The sequence below is a fragment of the Lygodium microphyllum genome, chromosome 16 (genome assembly GCF_053477565.2).
Source record: "Lygodium microphyllum isolate KBCC chromosome 16, Lygodium_microphyllum_v1.1.10, whole genome shotgun sequence".
Classification (NCBI taxonomy): domain Eukaryota; kingdom Viridiplantae; phylum Streptophyta; class Polypodiopsida; order Schizaeales; family Lygodiaceae; genus Lygodium; species Lygodium microphyllum.
Window position 1 is genome coordinate 51870134 of NC_141150.1, and position 25175 is coordinate 51895308.

At 44.7% G+C, this 25175-nt stretch overlaps 1 protein-coding gene across 2 annotated transcripts in view; it reads right to left on the bottom strand.

The window, feature by feature from the left end:
* LOC148022818 (putative magnesium transporter NIPA4) overlaps positions 1–25175 on the bottom strand; it is a 66552-nt gene that overhangs the window by 27927 nt on the left and 13450 nt on the right. The window contains exons 3-9 of one of the 2 annotated variants that reach the window (XR_015693546.1): positions 5453–5543; positions 5111–5271; positions 4876–5003; positions 4656–4793; positions 4482–4574; positions 4262–4388; positions 4038–4118 (exon numbers count right to left, since the gene is read on the bottom strand). Coding sequence is in view for 1 of the 2 variants with exons in the window: in XM_087695741.1 (XP_087551867.1) it covers positions 4262–4388; positions 4482–4574; positions 4656–4793; positions 4876–5003; positions 5111–5271; positions 5453–5543 (738 nt within the window). In the remaining variant the exon portion in view is untranslated. The remainder of the gene's footprint in view (positions 1–4037; positions 4119–4261; positions 4389–4481; positions 4575–4655; positions 4794–4875; positions 5004–5110; positions 5272–5452; positions 5544–25175) is intronic. The other variant, XM_087695741.1, reaches the window with a different exon arrangement.

Genomic DNA, 25175 nt, shown 5'->3' on the forward strand with positions numbered 1-25175 from the left:
AAGACTTGTTTGCTGAAATATTTTGTCTATTTATCTCTTTCATGAGTAAAGAGCTCTCCACATCTGAATATAACAACATGGCATTGGAGTTACTCATTGCTATCCTAAAAGTGTCCCAACTTTCAAGCAAAGTGCATAGCAAAAATATTGCCTTGAACTCCTCATCAATGTGGAACTCCGAAGCCATCAGCTAGCTGAAAATAGAGTTAAATTCATTCAAATGTACAGACATGGTTGTACCTTTCTTCATATGAAAGTCCATCAATATTTTCAACCAATAAACCTCGCTTGCTGCACTTTTCTGAGCATATAATTCCTCGAGTCTTTGCCACATATCTTAAGTAGATTTCAATTTCTCTATGTTGAAGAGCAAAGTGTCTGACATTGAAAGCTCTACGGTAGAGTGTGCAAGCTCATCTAACTCATCCCACTCATCTGGATCCATAGTTGCTGGTTTTATCCCTTTTGTCTTTATGGGCTTCACCTGTTTCTTTTGCACCAAGACATTATAGCACTGCTTCTGCCATGTAGCAAAGTTGTGTGCACCCTCAAGCTTCTTAATGTGCAAAAGATTGCTGCTATCATTGCTGCCAGCCATGATTTACAACTCGAAAGTGACTCAAAAGCCAACAAATGTAAGCCCAACTATCACACAAATGACCAAGGTACGAAGCAAGTCCTAACCAGCAATGGAAAAACCAGCAATTGCAGAAATTTCAGATCTGCAAATCAATTTTCAGAGTCATAAAATGTGTGCTAGAGCACACCACAAGTAATTACATCTGTGCCACGAGCCAATACATCAACTGCATGGGAAAGCCCCAAATTTTAGCTGCAATTTCTTCTCCGAATGCATCCACAGGCACAAGTAATTGCAACTGTGCCACGAGCTAATACATCAATGGCATGGAAAAGCCCCAAATTTTAGGTGCAATTTCTTCTCCGAATGCATCCACAAGCACAAATTTGACTCATACGGTCAAAAGCCCCAAAATTTATCTGCTCAAATTACATCAAACATAACTCTTGAGTAGATTGCACAAGCCAATTTTGCCAAAATTTCATTTGCAAAAGCCCCAAATTTTTCTGAAGTCCAATGTACTCAATTTGCATAGAAACTGCACTGCAAGTACGTACCAAGACCAAATTTGACAAAAGTTTTGCAAAATCCCCAAATTGTGTGGGGTCCAATGTGTCAAAATTTCAGGAAATTGCACCTGTCCCACTGCAATTTCCACAATTACATGAAAAGCCCCAATTTACAAGACCCGAATGTATACAAACTCCATAAATTTTACTTAGCCAGGTAAAATCTTCAAGCATAAGCCAAAATCCCCAATTTTCAAGCGTAAATGCAAGTTCAATCTTTCAGATTTGTCAAACTATGCTTATATGCGCATGATAGCCCCCAAAATTTTAACAAAGGATGGACCTTTTTTCTTAAAAACGTGATTTCTTGAGAAATAAAAAAGGTTGACCGTCAACGGTTGCATGCGAACTACGCTGACCTCGCTGAAACCTGTCGCCTAACTGCCTTATAACCTGCACGTAACCTGCGCTCGCTACAACTGACTGGAAAGATTGTCACCTACCTACACCAAACAGCTCCTTGTGACCTATGTCCTGCGCTTGCACCCTGTGCCTGACTCAAATTGATGACCTGCTGTTGGCACAGCTCGGACTAGCTCCAAGAAGCGCAGTCGCAATGACCTTCAAATCTTATACTAGTTTGAAGTGACAGGTGCATAGTGGAGATGCAATGTTCAGTGATGGCAATGGTGAAGAAAGAGTGTATGAGTGAGTGAGCAGCAGTAGAGAGTGAGAGTGAGGGAGATGCACGATGTGTGGGTACAATGAGTTGTACCTCTTTTAGGTTTTTGTGATAGTTGTATGTAAAGTACAAGAGCTAAGTGTGTGTTCAGACCCGAGCAGGTATAAAAGGCACAGTGGCCCTTTATTCCCAACATTTACAGCATTCATTCATTCACTTTAGAGTTATATTTCTTCTTTATTTGTGTTTTTGTATTTTGTGTTTTGCATACTGTGTTTTTGCGTTTTTGTCTAAGTTATTGTGTTTTAGCCATGTTCATACATTCCGTGTTCTCCATGCAAACCCCTAGCATATCTTCACATCTTCTTCACCTTTGGAGAGAAGGTGAAGATTTCCCCTACTAGCAACCTTCAAAAAAAGATTTAGCTCAAAGCGAGTATCTAAGAGCCTCTCAACTCATCTTATTTATCCCCTCCCAAGGGGTGGGACTCAGGAGGAGAATAGGTAGGATATTAGCCCAATGACCATCCATTGCTCTTTTCTCAATGGCCTATAAGGCCCTAGCAAAGATTATCTATACATTAGTAGGTTGCATCCCCTTCTACTAGACTTCATGCATGGTGAACAGATAGCTTTGTCAGGCCTGAACAACACCTTCACATTTTTCAAGGCTACAAAGTATTGCTTCTAGATTTCAAGAAGTCCTATGACAAGATAAATTGGAACTCTTAAGGGAGACCATGGCCTAACTAGACTTTCCTAACCAACAACAGATGGTGCTTTTGAAATTTACAAATTTATGGCATTCTGCATCAGTTTTTCAAACATTCATCAGACCAACTAGCCCTCCATTGCTGTGTGACATCAGCCTTGGTCCACTTGGCCGCATCTCCATGACATTTGGTGGTACTGCTGCACCCAAGATTTGTACGCAGGGCAACAGTCTCTGGCAGTCTTCCTCAGCCCACTTCCACGAGAGTCACTGGTTGTTGGACATCTGTGCTTCTTAAGCATCACATCAGTATCATCTTGTATATTCATTCATATACATCATTCATTCAATCATCGAATTTTATACTTTTCCTCTTTTTGCATTTTTGTGTTTCTGTCGTGCTTTAATCATGTTCATACATACTATGTTTTATCTGTGCAAAACCTAGCATACTATGTTCATACACACTGCAACCCAAAAACTAGACGCTGGTCTTACAAACATAAACTCCTCCTTTATTAATTCCTTTGCTAATGTGATGAGGCTCCTATTCATCTCTTTGTTGCTTGCCCAATTGCTAGACAAGTTTGGGGTTTCATTTCTTGAGTATGGAGTCTGGACTCTAGATACATGTCCACGTACAATCATCCATTCTTGGGTTTTGGGCAAGTTGCAATTCAACTGCAAGTGTCCATTTTCTGCATTGGACTGGTCATGTGCGAACATGCAATGCATTCAACTTTTATTTGGCCTCAGCTATCCATGCTCATGCGGGCCGTGTGTGAGGACTATTGTTATGGCAAGTTACTTCCATGGGTTCTGCTGGAGTAATCCTCAAAGAGGTAGTTGCTCCACAGATGGAAATCATCCACACCACCTTGGTTATGTGCACTTTGTGATTCCATTCTATCATTGTAGCCCTATGTTTTTGTAGCCTTCTCACTTCTTGTGTTGCTTTCTACCTGCCTTTGAGTCTGCTTGGTTGGTCAAAAGGCCCATTGTTAATATTTCTATTCATTATTTCAAAATCCTAAACAAAAAAAAAGAATTACATCATACATTTAGTGATAACAACTGCATTATTAGGTACTGAAAAGAATTGACTCCTATAAAATGCTCTTCAGGTCTTGAAGACTGAGAAACTCAAGCCACAAGTATACAAAGGAATGATCTGCTCCAAAGTGCCTCCTCTAATATGTGTGTTAGATAAACCACTGGGTAGGGTGCTGGAAATCTGCATGAGCAGATGACATCTAAAAGAAGGAACAGAAAAGCAGTCACACACTTTTGCACAGAATAAAATCAGCATCAAAGGACATTGCTCTAGCTAAGTGAAGAGTGTGTATAGAGGAATGCCTTAATCCAAACTGAATCTTGCAGCACACAAGGTAACCCTGACCTACTGTCTGACCACTAAAAGGTCACTGAAAATGATCCAAATGCCTACGAACCTCCACTCTTGGACCAAACTTTCCACCAAGTGGCACTACATTTTTTCAGCACCCTCCTATCCATTCAAGGAGTGCACTGTTTATATAAGATCATGGAAAGTACCGGAAGTTAAGCATCAAGTCACTTCAATTCCACGCTCCAGCACCCACAATATCAGCATCATACAGTTACTTTAGATTATATCTGGGCTTGAAAAAGATGATACATGTCATTTTTCTTTTAATTTTTGCTTAAATTAAGAAATTTTGTTTGACACAATATTTTACATACTATTTTAAATACAACAGACAACTCAAATATATGAAGAAAGAGTTTAAGGAGCTTACTCATTCCTGAGATTCTAGGGTCATTAGATGAATCTTTTGTTGCATGAAGAAGAATTGTCCCTGACAAGATTGTGATGAAGCCGCAGATTGCTGAGACCACATTTGTAGCACTCTGGCCATCCCAGTCCTGTATATTGAAAATAAATGAATGTAGCACAAGGTCAGGTTTCAAGTTGTACACTGACCTAAATCATAGCCTGATTTTGCCAGATGACACTACCTTGAACATGATGACACTGGCTATAATGGTCAAAGATGTAAACATGACATAATAAATTGGAGATACAACCGCAGTATTGAAAGTGTCAAGAGCCTGGATACCACCACAAAGTTTACTCAGGATATAATCAGTGTACAGTTTCAAAACTAGTGATTCGTTACAAAGTGAACTTACTTTATTTAAATAATTCATCTGGGTAAGTATGCACGTTATGACAACCATAACAAAGATCCAAGTTTCGCAATAAGTGAACTGGTTTTGCCCCTCAAATGTTAATTTGATAGCAATCCCCAAAGCCTTGACGCTCATTACCTGTAAGAAGAAACATAGGTTGTTATTCTTGCTTTCTGAACTTGAAACTTTCCAAACAGGACCACCAAATCCAGCTGCTTACAGAGAGCGAACCCATTAATGAGCAGATGCCAACAAACACCATGACATGTGTATGTCCCCATCTTGGAGCAAAGTGGATCACTAGGACCAACACCACAGCAACAACCGATGCTGTATATAGGAGAAATGCTGGTACAAAGTGCAACAAAATTAGAATCTTGTAAATTTATCTGTAAGCCTGCTACAACACTAGAAACTTTTGTAATTCTTGACAGAAAAATTAGGCATGTCAGTACCAGGCTGTATTGCAAGCTGCCAAACTTCAGTTACTGAGTCAATGGAACGCTCTTGAGGAGCATGAAGTACAATAATGACAGAGCCTACAATGCACATCACGCAACCCAGAATTCCAAGCCTCTGCAGCTTCTCCTTCAACATTACATGAGCTAGGCTAGCACTGCCCGTGATAACGTGAGGACCAAACCCAACAATAGAACACATGGCAATTGAGTTCCATAACTAAACTGTGTGAAAGGTACAGAATCACAAAATTTACTGTGCCTGGACTTTAGACCTGGGTTGTAACGACTTTCTTTTATACTATTTAATTGCCCTGGAGGCAGGAAATTAAAATCCACCTTACGATAATGCTAAGGGCACCAAGTGGAGTCACTAAAATTGCGGCTGCAAATGCATAGGCTACAAAGTTTGCAACTTCACCAACAATCACTGCAAAATGGCAAGAAAATAAACCAAATTAGTTGTAAGTGGTCATTACTTTTATCATTAACAATTCAATCCTCGCACTCATCCCCTCCCTTTTTCCTCCCTCATTCTTTTCCTCCTACCCTCCTCCAGCCTTCCCTAAATACACACAACATGCACACATACATGACATACCTACAGAACGTACAACATCCAAACACTTTTTATGAAAATGCTACTATGTGGGAAACCACAAGGTGCAAGTGTATTGAAAGACACAATCAGCATTCTCAATGGAGAGAGAAGGGAAGGGAAGGTTAAACACTGTAAAAAGAATCTACAAAAAGCCAAGAGTGTTTGCCAATGTTTGTGTAAGGAAATCTGCATTTGAGTTATGCAATCCAATGATTAAGTAGTGACCATGAACCAGGACAAGTCCAAGGGAAATGATGATATTATCAAAGTCTACTCCACATCTCTTACACAGCGATTGCAATTTTTCCTTTTCCTCAAGACCTTTCGCACTCCCAACGCTCTCACTGAACCTCTCCATAAAGACAACCTTTGTTTTAATCTGCTACATGAACCAAGTGGAACATAGACTTCAAAGGTGTGAAGTTTGTAGACCTTCCTCCAAATAGGCCTAAATGCATCTTCAGCCCAAAGAGGCAGCGACGGCAGGGGCACTCTCCAAATATATTCACCAGCATTTCTTTTGTCACTTACAAAGTATCCTAAATTTCATGATTTGTGATACATCGGTACAAAAAGATTGATTGAAGTGATTGAAAAAGTGACTCTATTGTGGTAAGTCCTTAATCAAAAGATATTAAGATAGTTGATGATACAATGTATGTCTCTTCAAAACAAACAAATAAGCTCATCCTCATCACACATATTCGAAACAAACAAGGTCATCCTCATCATACATATTAGAAACAATTGGTGTATACATAACAATCCGATGCACAATGAAAGCCAAAACAAGTATGACTAGACAAACGTGCATTCAATTTACCGTCATGTAACATTTGCACCAACCACTTTGGCATAGTCTTAGACTTCTCAATATTTGCTCTCAAATCAATAAGTACATTGTTCATATCTACATCAAAAATAGGTTGATCTATGGATTCCCTTTGGTGATCATCTTCAGGCAGTTAAATTGCTGCATTTACCAATTCTAGCCCTAGAGACTCCTGGATTTTGGTTCCCACCCTGCTGTCCTTCCACATTCAGCCTCATCTCAGCTGACGCCACAGATCGACACCTCCCTCAGCCTGCTCCCATGAGAGCCATCAGCTATTGGACAGCTCTGCCCTTGAGCATCTTGTACACTCTTTTATTCATTTACATAATTCATTCATTCACTTCAAAGTTATCTTTCTTCTCTATTTGTGTTTGTGTTTGCATTTTGCGTTTAGCATTTTGTGTTTTTGCACGCTTTTCAGCTGATTAGCATTCTTAAACTGCCCCAAAACACACTTAATTAATCAAAAATCCTAAAAAGGGGAGCAGTCCAAGAGAGTTTCAATGGTCTCCCAAAACCCTAATTTTTGGGGCACCCTTCAACATCAACCGGTTTGTTGGTGAGGGATTGTCCAATGTCAAGTTTGTACAATCCTTTTGAGTTGCATGAATCAAAACCCTTGCCTGTTTCTTCTTTTGAGGTACAGGATCCGGATGGCTTTGCCTATGTAAACTTCAATAGAGGGGGCTCTCGAAGCAAACAAAATTCAAGTACATCTACAGCTTCTGTTTCATTTAAGCATGTAACACACACTTCTCAATTCCCTCGCATCCCACCCTCTTCTATATCACACCTTGATTACCTCTCATCATCTTTCCAAAATCTCCGATTACACTCCACATCCACCTCACACGTTAGGGGTTGGATCTTCCATCTCCGCTCCTAGCACCTTCTCCTTCTCTACCCCATTCTCTACCTCTTTGCACCATGGTACTTTGTTAGGGGGAATGCCACCCTTTAATACAATGCCTCTCCCCTTTCCACAAATGAGCACACCCATAGCACCTGGGACGACTGTGATGGGATCCCTTACTATCCCCAGCCTCACATCTCACATGACCACTCAAATGCAGGGGTTTCCATCCTCCACTTATGGTGCACCTTCACACTCTCCTTGGGTTACATCTACGCAGGGATTCCCATCTTCTGTTCCACATGTTCCCATTCCACCTCCTTGGGTTACTCATGTGGCTACCATGCCCATGCCTAGTCCACCCATCCCTACCTATGGATCCACCTTGCACACTCCCCGCATTCTTGGTGGGCACTTTGGGGCCCATTCCCAAGTGCACTCCACTCCCCCATCTTACCCCCGTTACACTTTTTCACAATACCCATCCTCGAGCACTACCACTCTTGTTGCAACGGCGAAGAATGCCTTCACGAATAAGACTCGTTTTAACGGGTCGAATTTCACCACTTGGTCGAATTTCATGCAAGAAGTGCTTGAGTCTCAATGTCTTTAGACCTCGTTATTGGTCTAGAGCCTATGCCGGTCGACTAACTCACATTGACTACATCCATCAATGGAGAGCCCACAATGCCACAACCAATGTTGAGCTGATGCAAGGATTACTTCCTAAGTTTCACTCTCAATTACAACACTTCTCGCTCGCGTCAAAGAATTGGAGTTTTCTTCTCGACCGCTATGCGGCCCGAGATCGTACTCGGCGCATAAATCTCGACTTTGAGCTTCAAGAGCTCTATTAAGGAAGGGGATGATCTAAAAGTCAAGCTAGCTAAATATAGGTGGCCGAGTTCGCCACTACTGGCTCTCCAAAGTCACATGACGATCAAGTTACGTTCTTCTTGAATAAGTTGCCCGAAAAATACTTCAATTTCATTCAGCACATCATCTCACAACCTCGATTGCCAACCTTCTACGTGTTTGAGTGTCAGTTCTTGCGTTACGTGAGGTTGCACAATCAAGTCCACAAAAAATCCTCATCACAGTCTTATTCAGAGCAGAGGGGGTTGGTTGCCTCTTCTTTGAGAGGGAAAACCACTAGTAGCAAGAACTCGCAAGATGCAAAGGCAAGCCAATCAAAGGGTGACTTCTCTTCCTCAAATGGAACCAAAGAATCTAGACCTATCTGGCAGCAACACCCTAAGAAAAACCGGTTTTGCACACACTGCCAGAGAGCAAGCCATGTGGACGAGGAGTGTCGCTCCAAGGCCCAAGGTCTTCCACCTAAAAAACCTCAACCAACCGCTATGACTGCACAGTTCAGTAGGACTACGCCTTCCGCTCCTACTTTATCTGCTCCTTCAGCACCCATTGTTGCTACTAGACATGTGGCCCGAGCACAACCTTAGCAAACAATCTCTTTCACTATCCCTAAGGGACTCGCTGATTGGTCTATAGGTCCCCACCCCGTTGCATTTCATGCATCCATCTCCCCTTCCTCTCCACCTCATCAGGCATTCCTTTGGTAGAGCCCTGCTTACTGGACGTACGCGATGGTAGACACCTTCTTAGACTAGCATGTCTCTAGGTCCTTTAGGATACCCTAGGTCGGTCTAGCATCCATCTTTCGCACTCTTAGAGTCAAGCCCATAGGATTCATTGTTCTTAGCTTTTTTCCATTCTTAAGTCTTTCGCTGCATTTACTCACACACATACACATTCATTGCATTGTCTTTTCAGTTAGATTTTCTCTCTGTTATGTTTTGCTTTGGAGCATCTCACCACTGACCTCTGCGTTTGCAGATTCTCATCTCTTTTGCAGGGTTATGTCTTTCAGTGCAAGGCTAACTTGCAGATTACTTTGATCTTACCTTGGCTAGAGACATGGAGATGCACACCATTCCTTTCATGGTTTCATCATCCTAGGAGTGTTTGCTCTTCTTCCAGCAAGCATGGAGGTCCCCCCCCCCCCCCCGAGATGGATCGTGCAACATCTCTCTCGATGCTATCATAGCGGTGACTTCTACCTTGCTCTTCCAACATTGTGCTTCATCCACTTCATCTTCGTCCATTCCTTATGGTTCTCGGCACCACATGAAGATCGACATCGGGCTCCTCTTCCTTCTTCGGTATCTACATCCTGTTAGCGGATCAGAGACTGGCCGTACAGTCAGACTGCCACGTGGCAGTCCGACCTATACCAGTACAGTCGGCTGCATTTAATGCAGCCGACCTGCCATTTATGATCGCCCAGATTCTGGCTATTTATAGCCGAGTTTTCAGCAGTCTGCCCACACACTTCTGTATGCAGGTTCCAGGCTGGAGATACGTGCAGATTCTGTCTCTGTTCGCAGATTTCAGACAGGAGATCGTGCAAACTGCAGCGGACTTCAAGATGAACAGCAAGTTGTATCGTCGAGGTGGAGGCACGCAGTCCAGCGCACTGCGCCCGTGTACATATCTGCATATCTTTGTATACAGCACACTTATACAGCAGATCTTCATCTTTCACTGTCTCTTTCTCTCTCCTCTCTCTGCGTTCTCTCTCTTTCAGTCTTACGCTTCCGCACCGCTGCACTCTAACATGGTATCAGAGCAGTGTAGAAGGGCTAACTAAGTGAAGAACCAACCTAAAGAGGAGTTTCCATCGCGACACAAGGCTGCGTTTTCAGCGTTTAAGGGCAAGCAGGAGGGCTGCGCCTCGGAACAAGGCTGAAGCGAGCGTGGGTGCGCGGGAAAGGAGTCCAAGTGGTGGATTTGCTGCTGTTTACTGCTGTTTGACAAGGAGGAAGTTTAAGTTTTCAGCTTTCAAGTGCAAGTTTTGCTTTTTCATCGCCTCCGGCGGCTGAAGAAGTTTCGGGACGCGGAAGAGCCCTAGCAGGCTGCGTTTTCACAGTCAGAAGGGGCTGCTTTTGCATTTGTAAAGGCATTACAGGTGAAGATGTCTACAGAGATTGACTTGGAGTTCCAAACGATCATGGACCAGAAGGTGCATGTCTTACCGGCTCTTCCCGTAGATCAGAAGCTCGATGGCGACAATTACCGCATCTGGCACGTGATGATGTTGGCCATCCTTGAGTCCTACGATTTGGCGGAGCTTGTACAGGAGATCGACTGGCCCTCGGTGAGAGATGAGTCCAAACTCTCTTCCGATGCTCGTGCAGAGTTGGTCAAGGCACAGTCTCACTGGGACAAACTGAATGCCCGGATTCGTTCCTTTCTTTTTCTGTCTTGTACTACAGCCGTGATAGCTCACATCAAGCACTTGACGGTGGCTCGAGAGATATGGCTGGAGCTTGATCAGATGTATAACCGGATGACCCTTATGAAGCGGGTTTCTTTGGAGGTGCAGATGCGGACCTTGTCCGTGAACAAGTCTTCCTCGTTGCGGGAGCACATCAACAAGCTTAGACAGCTTCAGATGCAGGTTCAGAATGCAGGGAAGCCGATTTCCTCCGAAGACATGGCGATCACACTTTTGTCCCAATTGCCGCCACGATTCGGTGCTTTCTACTCCGCCCTTATTGCTTCGGGGCGTGAGTCCACTCTTCGATGGGAAGAGCTGGTTCCTATGGTCTTGGACCAAGAGGAACAACTGAAGGGACAGAATGCTTCCAAGTCGGAGGCACTGACAGGTCAAGCCTCTCAGAAGAAGGGGAAGGACCAAAAGAAGAAGAAGGGGGATAACAAGTCAAAGAAGGACAAGGACAAGGACAAAGAATCCACATGCCATATTTGTGGAAAGACCGGCCATTGGAAGAAGGATTGCCCTGACAAAGACAAGAAGGACACCAACAAGAAGGACACGAAGGATTCTGGAGCAATGGCTGCACCCTCATCAGCTGCGTTTCTTCATCTAGCTGTCATTGAGGACTCTACATCGAATGCTTCTGATGCTGCGATGACAACTCCCCAGGCTCGAGAGTGGATCGTAGACAGTGGTGCCTCCCGGCACATGACTCCTTCATCAGATGGTGTTGCCCAGTTGCGACCTTCGCGTGGGCAGATTCTCATTGGAGATAGCTCTTCGGTGTCTATTGCAGGACGGGGTGAGATGCAGCTTATTCCAGATGGACGTGGTGGTACCCATACCTCAAAGGTCTTGCATGTACCAAGTTTAGGGTATCATCTATTGTCAGTTCATAAGATTTGTTCCCTTGGACTTTTGGTGGAGTTTGACAGTGATTCGGTGCGAGTCCTTGATCGTGGGTCCAGAAAGGTTCTCTCATCAGGATATGAGGAGAACGGCATCTACAAATTGAATTCTTCTACCGCCCTCTCTACTCTTCTTCTTACCTCTCAGACACAATAAGAGCTATGGCATGCTCGGTTTGGTCACCTCAACTATGATTATCGTCGGAGGGCGTCACGTGGACAGCTTGTTCGAGGGTTACCGGACATAGTGGTGAGCCAGCAGCCATGCCTCTCCTGCATTCGTGGGAAACAGCATAGGGATGCGATTCCCAACCAAGCTTTGCGGCGGTCTACTTCACCGATGGAGCTTGTATCTACTTCACCGATGGAGCTTGTATCTACGGATCTTTGTGGCCCTATGAGGAACGAGTCCTTGAGAGGAAGCTCGTACTTCATGTTGATCGTAGATGACTACAGCAGGATGACATGGGCCTATTTCTTGGCGTTGAAGTCAGAGGCTTTCTCCCACTTCAAGGATTGGCTTCTCTTTGAGGAGAACTGATCAGGCCGATGATTGAAGACCTTGCGATCTGACAAGGGTGGTGAATTTGTTTCTAATGAGTTTGCTCGTTTTTGTGCAGATAAAGGTATTCACCAGGAGTTTGCTAATACCAACACTCCTCAAGAAAATGGCATTCTTGAATGGAAGAACCGAAGTGCGATCAAGATGGCGCGCACCATGATGGAGCACCGACAGACACCTCAGTTTCTGTGGGTCAAGGCTGTGGCTACTGCAATCCACATCCTTAACCAATCCCCCACTTCGACCATTGATAGGATGACACCTTTTGAGGCTTACTTTGGGACTAAGCCCGATGTTTCTTATTTTAGGGTTTTTGGGTGTGATGCCTATGTTCACATTCCCAAGGCCCATCATGATAAATTTGAAGCAGCTTCCCGAAGACAGGTGTTTGTTGGCTACAGCTCTCAGTCCCAAGGCTATCGTTTGTATGATCCCGTCAAGCGGGATGTGTACACCAGTCGAGATGTGCGGTTCGTGGAGGTTCCGGCCGTAACAGTGGGTGAGGAGCATCCCGTTCTTGGAGATCCAAGGGAGAGTTGGGCTCCCGAGACAGTTCCTTTGGAGCCCGCGCCTTTTGATTCCGATTCTGTTTCCGATACAGAGTCTACTGTTCCACCGGTCACCCCCGAGGAGTTACCACCGGTGGATATTCCAGAGTCTTCAGCTGATGGAGAGAGACGAGGAGAGGTCCGGCCTCCTCCTCATTGGGCCCGTGACACACTCCGTGATTCAGGGATCGAGGGGGTCCCTGAGAAGTGGGGACCACAGGATGGTCCGCGGCGGTCACGGAGGCACCAGGCACATTCTACGGAGCTTGTTTGCTCAAACTATTGTTTGATGACCCGTGTTATGCAGGATTGAGAGCCCACCTCCATGAAGGAAGCTTTACAGTCCGCACCATGGAAGAAAGCTATGGAAGTCGAGTTGGAGGCTATTGAGAGGAATGGCACTTGGTCACTCGTGCCTCGCCCCCCGAATAAGAAGGTGATTGGCGTCAAATGGGTCTTCAAGACCAAGTACCTTAGCAATGGTTCTTTGAACAAGCACAAGGCTCACACTTCCGAGGCTGGTTGTGTGCTTTTTGTGTTGTATGTTGATGATTTGATTGTCACAGGTGATCATGCACAGAAGGTCAAAGAGACGAAGGCAGCTTTACATCGAACGTTCAAGATGACGGATTTGGGTCTACTCCATTTCTTCTTGGGCCATGAGATTTATCAATCTCAGAGGGGGATTTTCATCTCTCAGCAGAGATATGTACAGGAGCTCTTGGTTTCTTTTGCGATGGAGGATTGTCGGACCCTTTCTACTCCTATGGATCCAACTGGAAGGCCACTTCCCATTCAGCTTCTCCTATGGCGGATGCTTCCTGCTATCGTCAGTTGATTGGATCATTGATTTGGCTCCTCAACACTCGCATTGATCTTTGTTTTGCTGTTGGGCTCTTGGCGGGGTTCATGAGTGAACCTCAGACGGTGCATTGGCAGGCTGCCCAGAGGATACTTCAGTATTTGAGAGGGACGTCTGATTTAGGGATTCATTATCCAGCAGGCACAGGTGGTTCAGATCTTGTACTTGCAAATTGGAGCGACTCGGATTGGGCTGGTGATGTGGACCACAGGCGGTCTACTACAGGCTACTGTTTTACCTTGGGTGCAGGTGTTATCTCATGGAGTAGCAAGAAGCAGCCCACGATAGCCCTTTCGTCCTACTGAGGCGGAGTATCGGGCCGCGTCTTCCACCACATGTGAGGCTGTGTGGCTTCGGAGATTGTTGGAGGAGCTTGGTTGCCCCCAGACTCGTCCTACTTTGCTACAATGCGACAATGAGAGTTGCATTGCCTTGGCACGGAATCCTGTTTTCCATGCCGGGACGAAGCACATAGAGATCCAGTACCATTTTATCAAAGAGAAGCTTCTGGATGAGACCATCACTGTGGAGTACTGCAAGACGGAGGACAATCTTGCGGATTTGTTTACGAAGGCACTTCCCCAGGCTCTACTTCGGAGACATTCCAGATCCCTCAAGTTTCTGCCCCGCCTAAGCTCTGAGAGGGGGTGTTAGCGGAACAGAGACTGGCCGTATAGTCGGACTGTACAGTCGGACTGCCACGTGGCAGTCCGACCTGTACCAATACAGTCAGCTGCATTTAATGCAGCTGACCTGCCATTTATGATCGCCCAGATTCTGGCTATTTATAGCCGAGTTTTCAGTAGTCTGCCCACACACTTCTGTACCCAGGTTCCAGGCTGGAGATACGTGCAGATTCCGTCTCTGTTCACAGATTTCAGACAGGAGATCATGCAGACTGCAACGGACTTCGAGGTGAACAGCAGGTTGCATCGTCAAGGTGGAGACGCGCAGTCCAGCGCACTGCGCCCGTGTACATATCTGCATATCTTTGTATACAGTACACTTATACAGCAGATCTTCATCTTCCACTCTCTCTTTCTCTCTCCTCTCTCTGCGTTCTCTCTCTTTCAGTCTTACGCTTCCGCACCGCTGCACTCTCGCACATCCAGGTTAGGAGGGGGTTCCTAACCTGCTTGGTATTCTACATGCTTTAGCACTTTATCTTCAACATCGACTTCTCCCCCCCTGTTGTACCTTACCCTTTGCATTGCATGATTTCATCATCTTGGTACTACGACACTTGGAAAAGTGAACAATTTTCCCACAAGGGACACTGTCCAAGTGGCACCTGCTACATGAACATTCTTCAACATGTAGCATACTTTGTATCTCATTGTAAAGAGCACCACTTGAGTGGATCCTAAGTTGTTTTCCACTGGCGGCTATTGTCACCACACCACCATACTCCATCACATGGATACCTCATCACCCGTTTTTCCTCGTCATCGACATCCTTGAGTGGATGGGTTAGCTTTTATTGTTTTGTGATGTGCTCGGTGTACTCTCCCTACTCCCGTCTTCTGGGTCATTCTATCACTGTTAGTCAATCGGTCGCATCCCATAAAATTTAACTCGCTTTTAACCCAAAAAAAAAAAGTTCAATGTGGTTCCATCCATCTTTGTAGGGCTTGGTAGGCCACTGAGCAACCGACGTGCACCCTATAAAAAAATACTCTGACACAAAAGCACAAATAACAATCATACGACAAAGCACAGACTGATAAAAGAACACAATTAGAATAGGGTAACTCAGAGACAATGAACACAAAAAATAACTGAAGTGATATAACTACTGAATATGCAATGCTCATGCAGCAACACACTATGCAGTGAATGAATACTAAACCTCGAACTCTTGTATCTCAAGGATCAGGGCAAAGGTAATGAGCTAGAGAGTGTGTCGTACTCCGAACAGATCCCAAATCGCAGCAAGGCAGCCTCCGGATATCGAACACCAGCAAACACAGTAGCGAGAAGCTGGATCTGATACAAACAACAATGAGGAGAGAAAAATACTAAAAACGTAGGCTGCAGGAGAGAGAGAAAGACTAAAAACACAGGTGGGACAGCCTACAGGAGAGAGAAAACTGCCAAACGCAAGCTGCAAATGACGTGGCAGGCAGTACGATAGCAGGTCTGTGCAGCAGGAACAGTAGTCGCCTAGCTGGGATCAGCTCCAAACTACGAGAAGAGGACTGGAAATCAAGCGCCAACTGATGTAGACAGCAATGGACAGCTTCTGCTGAGATATCCTCCGCGAACGGGGCGTAGGCAGCAAGCTGAAACACCTGAAATCTGCAAAAACGAGATCGAGGGCTGAATGGAGGGCAACATACGTATTTATAGAAAGTTTGGGCCCTCCCAAGTGGGTTTACGCTTATGGGACACAGAAACTCTCTAGGATCGTGTTTCTTTTAAATAAACAAGGTTTCTTCATTAATTAAGCAAGATTTGGGATTGTTTAAGTAAAGCTAATGCATTTTTAGCTCAACAGCCCCTCTCACGCCTAACAACGGTGCCACGAGAAAGATCTTTTACCCCAAGGCGTCCCATCCCAAAGTAGCCAAAGCATCGGACAAAAGGTGCGCGTCGGCTGCCCAGTGGTCTACTAAGACTACAGAGGCGATGGTTATCTTACCATGGGAGCCCAAGTGATCACCCCAAAGAGGACAGGGCATCAGACAAAGAGTGCACGTCGGCTATCCAGTGGCCTACCAAGCCCTACAATGGTGGATGGAATCAGTTATGGACTGTTTTTTTTTTTTTTTGATAGATTTAGCATTTAGTGGGGGTTCAAATCAGTTTTCGTCCTATTGAGTATCCGTGCCCCAAAAAGGAGAATGATAAAGGATAGCCAGACCCAAGACCTTCACAAAACAAGCATACTTCCCTACCATTATTGGGTGTCGGTGAAGAATAATAAGGCTAAAGTATGGATATAGCAAATAGGTGAAGCAAGCAAGACAAGCAAAGCAAGCAAGCAAGCTAAGGAAAAACTGCCTTGGAGACTGCCATGGGTAATGCCACGAATATGGTGGATCTGGAGTTGACCACTCCAAAAGACCGAAAAGGGATAAATGCACACAAATGTATGTTTACATGAACTGAATGCCAATGCATGGGGTAATGCAAAGGGCAATGCGAGAGGTCATCCTCACGCAAGATGCAATGCAACGATGCCACTTGGACAATGCCCTCGCAGGGAAATTGTTGACTTTTCCAAGCGCCCTTTTACAATCATATCATCCAGACAGTGCGGATGAAGTTACAAAGGTCCATAATACAACACAAAGGAATAAATGAATGAATGTCTAAAAAACTGTAAGCATCATCACTGTCACTGGCAAGAGTAGAAGCCGCCCCCTCTCAAATTGGAAGGAAAAGCAAGAGGGAAGCACCCTCTTCGGGTCAAGGTGAAGAAGTAGGGGACCGATCTTGGATAACAGGTACTGAAAAACCGGCTGGTTAACCGCTTTGCTGCTTTGGTCAAAATATCTGCAAAATTGTCGGATGTAGGTACAAACTCGAGGCAGATAGTGCCTAGCTCAGCTTGCTCTCTGGAAAAATGGAAGTAGACTCCCACATGCCAAGTCCGTGGTATAATGATGGGATTGCCCGCAAGGGCAATGGCACTCTGGTTATCGCAGTAGACAACGATGGGAGAGTCACATGGGAAATGAAGTGCCGTCAGTAAACTCCTCAGGTAGATGGCCTCGGTGGTGCCATCAAATAGAATCCGATACTCAACCTCGGCCGTGGAAGCCGCCACCGTCTCTTACTTACAGCTTGACCAAGAAATGAAAGTCGTGCCCAAGGTAAAGAGATAGCCGCCATGAGAACACCGGGTGTTGGGATCTCCAGCCCAATCAGAATCAGTGTACCCCTACAAACATAAACCAGAACCATATGTCAGGCCATAAGAATAAATACACCATAAATAACACAACATACGAAGACATGCAATCCAATGTGACATCCTAGGTGCTGTGAAATACTGACTGAGTATGCTAACTGAGTAACTAAATTTGGCCTAGTTTGAGTTAACTAAAGAAGTTTTCCTACAACAGACCAATAGGTATGTGCATCGAAGAGTTGTCCTAGGGTATCCTTCAACAAGTGGACAATAGGATCAAGAGGCATGAACACTAGCCGTGTCTGATCCGAAGTATGTTGTTCCACTAGCTGAAGAGCGTACTTCTGTTGTGACACAAAAATATATCCCCCGGACCGAACTACCTCCATCCCCAAAAAATAAGATAACAAACGAAGGTCTATCATCTCAAAAGTAGCACTAAGCTTTGCCTTGATGTCTGCTAGGGCAGCGGAATCTGAGCCTATGATGAGTAAGTCGTCAACGTATAGTAGGATATAGCTGACCCCCTTTGCAGTAGATTGAACATATAAGTTTGGATCAATAGGGGTAGAATGGTATCCATGAGTCCGTAAGAACTCATCCATCCTATAAAACCAAGAGCACGGTGCTTGCTTCAACCCATAAAGAGCTTTCTGCAAGCGGAATACCTTATCCCTCGGGTTCCCTGAAGGAAAGCCCGGTGGTTGCTCCACATAGACTTCCTCCTCCAAAAAACCATTCAAGAAGGCACTCTTGACATCCATCTAATATATCGGCCAACCGTAGTGAGCGGCTAGCGCGAGAAGCAACCGCAACCGCGCAGTAGGAGCAAAGGTCTCTTCATAATCAATGCCATGCTTCTGTCGAAACCCTTGCACAACAAGATAAACCTTGTACTTATCTAAAGTCCCATCAGCTTTTAGCTTGGTTCTGAAAATCCACTTTGTCCCGATGACTTTCTCGTGGCTTGGACAATCCACCAATGTCCAAGTTTCATTTCGGACAATACTCTCGAGCTCCTTCTCCATGGCCTCTCACTATTGAGGGTGCTGAAGAGCCTCCTGTCATATATCCGGCTCAAAATGCACTATGTAATCGGCTATAAACAGCGACGCAAATGAAGCCTAAGAAGCAAACCGTGCAGATCTTCTAGGTCCCTCCGGAGTGGAATCTAGTGGTAGAATCCCCAAATTCCGCATGGTCTCCTGGTACTAGTGAGGTAACAAGTCTCACAGAGGGAGCCTAAAAGATAAAGAATCTACAGTAATGTCAGGAGCAAAAGTAGACCAGGCTCAGTAGGCACGATCTCTGATGAGGTGGAAGGAGGAATAGGATCTGAATTCGATGCAGAGGATTGCACGATATCCCTCTCGTCAAAAACAACATCCCTTCTAATGATCACCTTGTTTCTCCGAGGATCAAATAAACGATAGTCTTTCGCTTCAAAGGAATATCTGACAAAAATAAGGAGATCAGTTTGGGAGTGAGCTTTCCTATCTTATCATCAAGCGTATATGTGTAGACACGACACCCAAAGACTCTGAAGTGGAAAATGACAGGCCGAGAGCCAAAAATTGCCTCATACCGGGTCTTCTGAAGAAGAGCCACAGTCCGGCACCTGTTGAGAATGTACACTGAAGTGTTAACAGCCTCAATCCAAAGGCACTCAGGAAGCTCTGCAGCAAATAGCATAGAGCATGCCATTTCCATGACTGTCCGGTTCCTACGCTCTACGACTCCATTCTGAGATGGAGAGTTAGTAGAGGTGAGCTGACGAGAGATGCCATGCTTCAATAGAAACTCGGAAAACTCGTGGGAGATAAACTCACCACCGCTATCACTCCTTATGCAACCAACACGACGTCCAATCTGGTTATCAACCAATAGCACCCAAGTAGAAAAAAATGTGAAAGCATCTAACTTATGCTTGAGAAAGTACACCCACATGTATCTAGAATGATCATCCACTATCAAAAAGAAGTATAGCGGCCACTCAAGGCAACAGTGGATGTCGGCCCACAAAGATCAACATGAATCAATCTGAGGCTCCTCAGCACGATGTGTGAGGATTGCTGAGGAAATGAGGTACGGTGCTGCTTTCCGAGCTGACAAGCTTTACAGATATCGCGAGCTAGTTTTAGGCGGGGAAGACCCTCAACCAGCTGACAGTGGGATAACTCATAAAGAGAGTCATAAGCAATATGCTCTAAGCAAAAGTGCCAAAGACGCTCATTGTTCGTAGGCTCCCAAGATGTGGCTAATGCCTGGAAGCTATGGAACACGGATCCCTCGGTTGTCAGCTTGGTCAAAAAGTGAGTCATGTGATAAAGGCCATTAAGCTATGCCTCACCGCGAGCAATAACTAAACCAATCTGAGAGTCAAGGACCTTGACTATGGTCGTTGTAAAGAAAACTACTTGCCCCAATTGGCAAAGCTGCTGAATAGATAACAAGTTCACCCCAAGCTGCAGGGACACGATTTACATTGTCCAGCGAAGCCAGATCCGGACCCTTGTCAGAGGGAAAACTGATGCTACCATGAGCATGAATCTTGACCGAGGAGTAGTTTCCTACACGGACCCGCCCAGCTACAAGGGCTCAGATATGGAAATGGTCCTCTATAGGAGTCATATGATGTGTAGCTCCACTGTCCACAATCCAAGCAAGAGCTGAAGTGCTCAGCTGTGATGAGTGGATCTCTGCGATAACCTTGTCGGAAGGCAACTCAGAGATGTGGATGAGACTCACATCGAAGGTCTCTATGGAGACGATGTGGGCCTCTACAGACCATTCAGACAAACCCTCTAGAGTTGAGAATGTTGTCGACTGAGATAGCTAAGCGGTGGCAGTATGAGTCTGACCTTTGAACTGCACCTTACCATCGCTCTGCCTCCCCTGTTGGGGGTTGCCCGACTGAGGGGCGGGGGTCTAAGATTTAAATTTGGGTGATGTGCCTCTGGCCTTTAAGCGACACTCATCGTCAAAATGACCAACCTTTTGACAATGTTGATAATACCTATTCTTTTTAGGTAGATTCAGCCACCCTTGTTTGAGTTGTGACTGGAAGTTTCCTTGAGATTTCCCGGATGGATTTTGTTTTTGATTTTGAGTGGAGGTTTGATTTTGTTTGCCCTTCTTGTTGCCCCTTCTGAGAATGAGCAACAAGAGCCCTCTCTGAGAAAAAATTCAGATGAAATTGATCGAACAACCGTGCGTAACGCAACAATTGATACTCAAATTCATAGAAAGTAGGCATGGTAGGCTTTGAAACTATACCTTCCACAAAATTGAAATATTTCCTCGGAACTTTGTTCAAAAACAATGTGACTTGATCGTCACAGAACTTGGGAGTCCCCGTAGTGGAGAATTCGGCAAGAAGTCGCCGATACTCAGCCACTTGACTTTCAAGTTATCTCAATGAGTGATTTTTAAGAGTTGGAGCTCATGGCCAAGATTTATACGACGGGTCCTATCCCGAGCCGCATAGCGGTCAATCAAGTGTGCCCATCGTTTTGATGCTAAGTCAAAATGTTGAAGCTGAGAGTGAAACTCAAGCAATAAGCCCTAAATCAGCTCAACAATAGCAGAGGCATTCCTAGCCTTCCATGAGTGGACAACCTCGTATGCAACAAGTGCGGGATCGGCTTGGGATTCCAATCCCTACACAAGATCCCATAGGTTCTGCGAGTCAATGACATGTCTCATCGAAATCGAAAGTTTGACCTGTTAAAATGAGTCTTATCATTGAAAGCATGCTTGGTAGAATATGAGGTGAAACCATGAGGTGTCGGAAAAGTGGAATAAGATGGAGGTGGAGGATAAGATGGTGGTGGTGGGTGTGTCTAATAGGAAGAATGAAGGGGAAAAGGTTGGTAGGCAGAAATAGGATGGAAGTGTCCAATGAGTGCTGATTGATACGAAGACACTGGAACATGAACGTTTCCATAAGGTGCCGATGAAGGTGGAGGCATTGGGACACAAAAGCCATGTCCAAAGCTCGGCTGGGGCACAGCAACATGATCAAGAGATCCACTAGGTAATGCTATAGAGGCAAGCTGTAGTACCAACTGATCCATACTCGGGAGAGACTGAGGGGGATACCCAGGCTGCAATAATCCCGAAAATGTGTAAGAAGTAGGTGAAACACCACCCAATGGAAGAAAGGATGAGGTCCTAAAGGCGGTGTCTATATTTTCATAACCCCCCGATGCGGTGTGATGTGCAACATGAGATGTTTGATAGGGGAATGTAAATTGTGTGAAATAAAGTGGGGAAGCAGCGGAAGAATATGGTGGGATGGGTAGGTTTTGAATTTATGGTATGAAAGGTGCAAATGCATTTTGTTCATTTTTAACATTTAAAGATTGAAAATGAAATGATAATGATGATAATGCACCGTGCAATGTAGAAATGGGAACACCAAATTCATTCTAATTTTAAGAAGAAAACTGAAAAGCAGAAAGGATAGAATAAGAGATACCTAGCTTTTTCTTATAATCCCCACAACGTGTGTTAACATACAAGAATTGGTCTTCAGGAAAACCTTTTCCGTAGTCAACTGAGTATACTCTATCTTCCTCATGATTTCTACCAATATATTGCTAAGCAAAAGAGGTAAAAGGCAAAGAAACAAAAGACAAATCTAAAGTACCTTGCACCGGAGTGGACAGAAGAGGATGAAAGAATGGAACATACTCTGGATCTCTTTCTCCAATAGGGGGGCCCATCCCTGAGGGAGGTCTCAACGGTCCTACAATATCATCAGATTTATGCGCAATATCTAAAGAGAGAAATTCATGCATACCTTCATTGAGTAGCTTCTCTTGAAGGACAATCCTTCGATCGAGCTCCTCAATCTTCTTTCGTCTAAAGTCCATGATCACATTATATTCTTCAGTGGAAAGCTTGTATAGTTTTTCTTCTGTATTGTCAAAGGTGTCTTCCACCATATCGGAACTTTGTGGAGCAAGCTATTCTACCCACTCTCGCTCGGTTCTCGACATAGGTTGCCCTGGAGACTGAATTGGTGTTGATGTATTCAAAGTCATTTGAACCTACTGTTGTTCTTGCTTCTTGCAAAGAGCTTTCAGATCAAAGGCCTAGGTTTCTCAGAGAGTACCAGGCTCTGATACCATGTAAAGAAATCCTCTGACACAAAAACACAAATAACAATCATACGACAAAGCACAGACTAATAAAAGAACACAGTTAGGATTAGGGTAACTCAAAGACGATGAACACAAAAAATAACTGAACTGGTATAACTACTGAATATACAATGCTCATGCAACAACACGCTATACAATGAATAAATACTGAACCTCGAACTCCTGTAACTCAAGGATCGAGGTAGGAGTAATGAGTTGAAGAGTGTGTCGTACTCCGAACGAATCCCAAATCGCAGCAAGGCAGCCTCCGGATATCGAACACCAGTAAACGCAACAGTGAGAAGCTGGATCTGATGCAGACAGCAGTGAGGAGAGAGAAATACTAAAACTGCAAGCTGCGGGAGAGAGAAATACTAAAAATGCAAGCAAGACAGTCTGCAACAGAGAGAAAACTGCCAAACATAGGCTGCTGCAGATGAAGTGGCAGGCAGTACGGCACAGGTCTGTGCAAGAACAGCAGTCGCTTGGCTGGGATCAGCTCCAAACTACGAGAAGAGGGCTAGAAATCAAGTACCAACTAATGTAGACAGCAATGGACAGCTTCGGCTGAGATGTCCTCCATGACGGGGTGTGGGCAACAAGCTGAAACACCTGAAATCTGCAAAAACAAGATTGAGGGTTGAATGGAGGGCAGCATACATATTTATAGAAAGTTTGGGCCCTCCTAAGTGGGTTTGTGCTTATGGGACACAGAAACTCTCTAGGATCATGTTTCTTTTAAATAAACAAGGTTTTTCATTGATTAAGCAAGTTTTGGGATTGTTTAAGTAAAGCTAATGCATTTTTAGCTCAACACCCCCTTTGTTCGATGCCATGTCCTCTCTGGGGTGACTACTTGTACTCTTTTGGTAAGATAACCATTAACTTTGTAGTCTTGGTAGGCCACTGGGCAGCCGCCGTACACCCTTTGTCCGATGCCCTGGCTGCTTTGGGATGGGACGCCTTGGGGTAAGTAAAAATCAAAGTGGCTGGCCTAACCTTTTCAGGTCAATTTTGGGCCTGAGAGGGAATGTTGAGCTAAAACACGCTTTTCAGCTGATTAGCATCCTTAAATAGCCCCAAAACACACTTAATTAATCAAAAACCCTAAAAAGGGAAGCGGTCCGAGAGAGTTTCAATGGTCTCCCAAAAACCCTAATTTTGGGGGCACCCTTCAACATCTATAAATAGACAAGCTGACCCCAATTCAGTCTATCCCTTGTGTGCAGGTTTCTCACTCCAGTGCAGATTTCAGCCATCAACCTCCTTCCACGTGGCTGTCCAACCCTCATGACTACTGCCACTCCATTTGTGTTTGCTCCTTCTGCTGGCGCCTTTATCCATGCTGACGTCAATTGCTGGCGACATCATCATCTCCTACGATCTGATCATCTAGTCATCATCAACCACATCAGACATTGTTTCAGCCTGCGTTTGCACCTGTGCAGCCTAGGCGTTAGCTGTTCATCATCCTACGGCATATTCAGATCTAAGTTTGCTGTCTGGGACAACCACCAGCCATCACACACACTCCTATTGTTTGTGTTTGTTGATCAGCATCTACTATCACTTGCGTTTACAGCATCTACCTCCTCAGACACTCTAACTGGTGGTCACAGACTTGGGATCCGTCTCCGGTGGATGTCACTCTCTGACATTGCTCTGCCCTTTGAGCACACTGTATACTCTTACATTCATTTACAACATTCATTCACTTCAGAGTTGTGTTCTTCTCTCCCTTCTTCTGTTTGTGTTTGAGTTTTGAGTTTTACATTTAAGGTTTGAGTTTTGTTTTCTGTGTCTGTGTCTTTGTTTGTCTCTTTGTGTTTCTGTCGTGGTCGTACATGTGTTTTCTCAATGCAAAACCTAGTAGTTTTCTTCACACCAACCTCGTGAGTGAATTGTGGATAGTGGCGCTTCCCGCCACATGACTTCTTCTTTAGATGGTATTTCTCGTATGCATCCAATGCATGGGTAAATTCTCATAGGTGACAGCTCTTCAATCCCTCTCAAAGGCAAAGGTGATATGCAACTGATTCCAAATGGGCACCACCCCAAGTTTGGGATACCGTCTTCTTTCAACGAGCAAGATTTGTGCTCTTGATCTTAGGGTCAAGTTTGGTAAGGACTCTTTCCAAGTTCTTGACGGCACTTCTCGATAGGTTCTTTGTGCAAGTCGTGAGGAGAATGAAGTCTATAAGATATGGACTTCAGCAGCCTTTACTTCTCTTCTTCTCTCTTCAAAGACTCAGACCAAGCTATAGCATGCTCAGTTTGGCCATCTCAACTATGAGTACCTTCAAAAGGCCCCTCATGGTCAGCTTGTGCGAGGATGGCCAAAGATTGGGGTGAGACACCCGCCATGTGTATCTCACATTCATGGCAAGCACCATAGAGATGCGATTTCTAGCAAGGTTTCACATAGGGCTAAGTACCCCTTAAGAGCTTGTTTCAACAGGCTTATGTGGACCGATGCAAATGGAGTCTCTTAAGGGGAATTCATACTTTATGCTAAGCGTTGATGATTTTAGCAAGATTACTTGGGCATATTTCTTGGAGCTGAAGTCGGAAGCATTCTCATACTCTAAG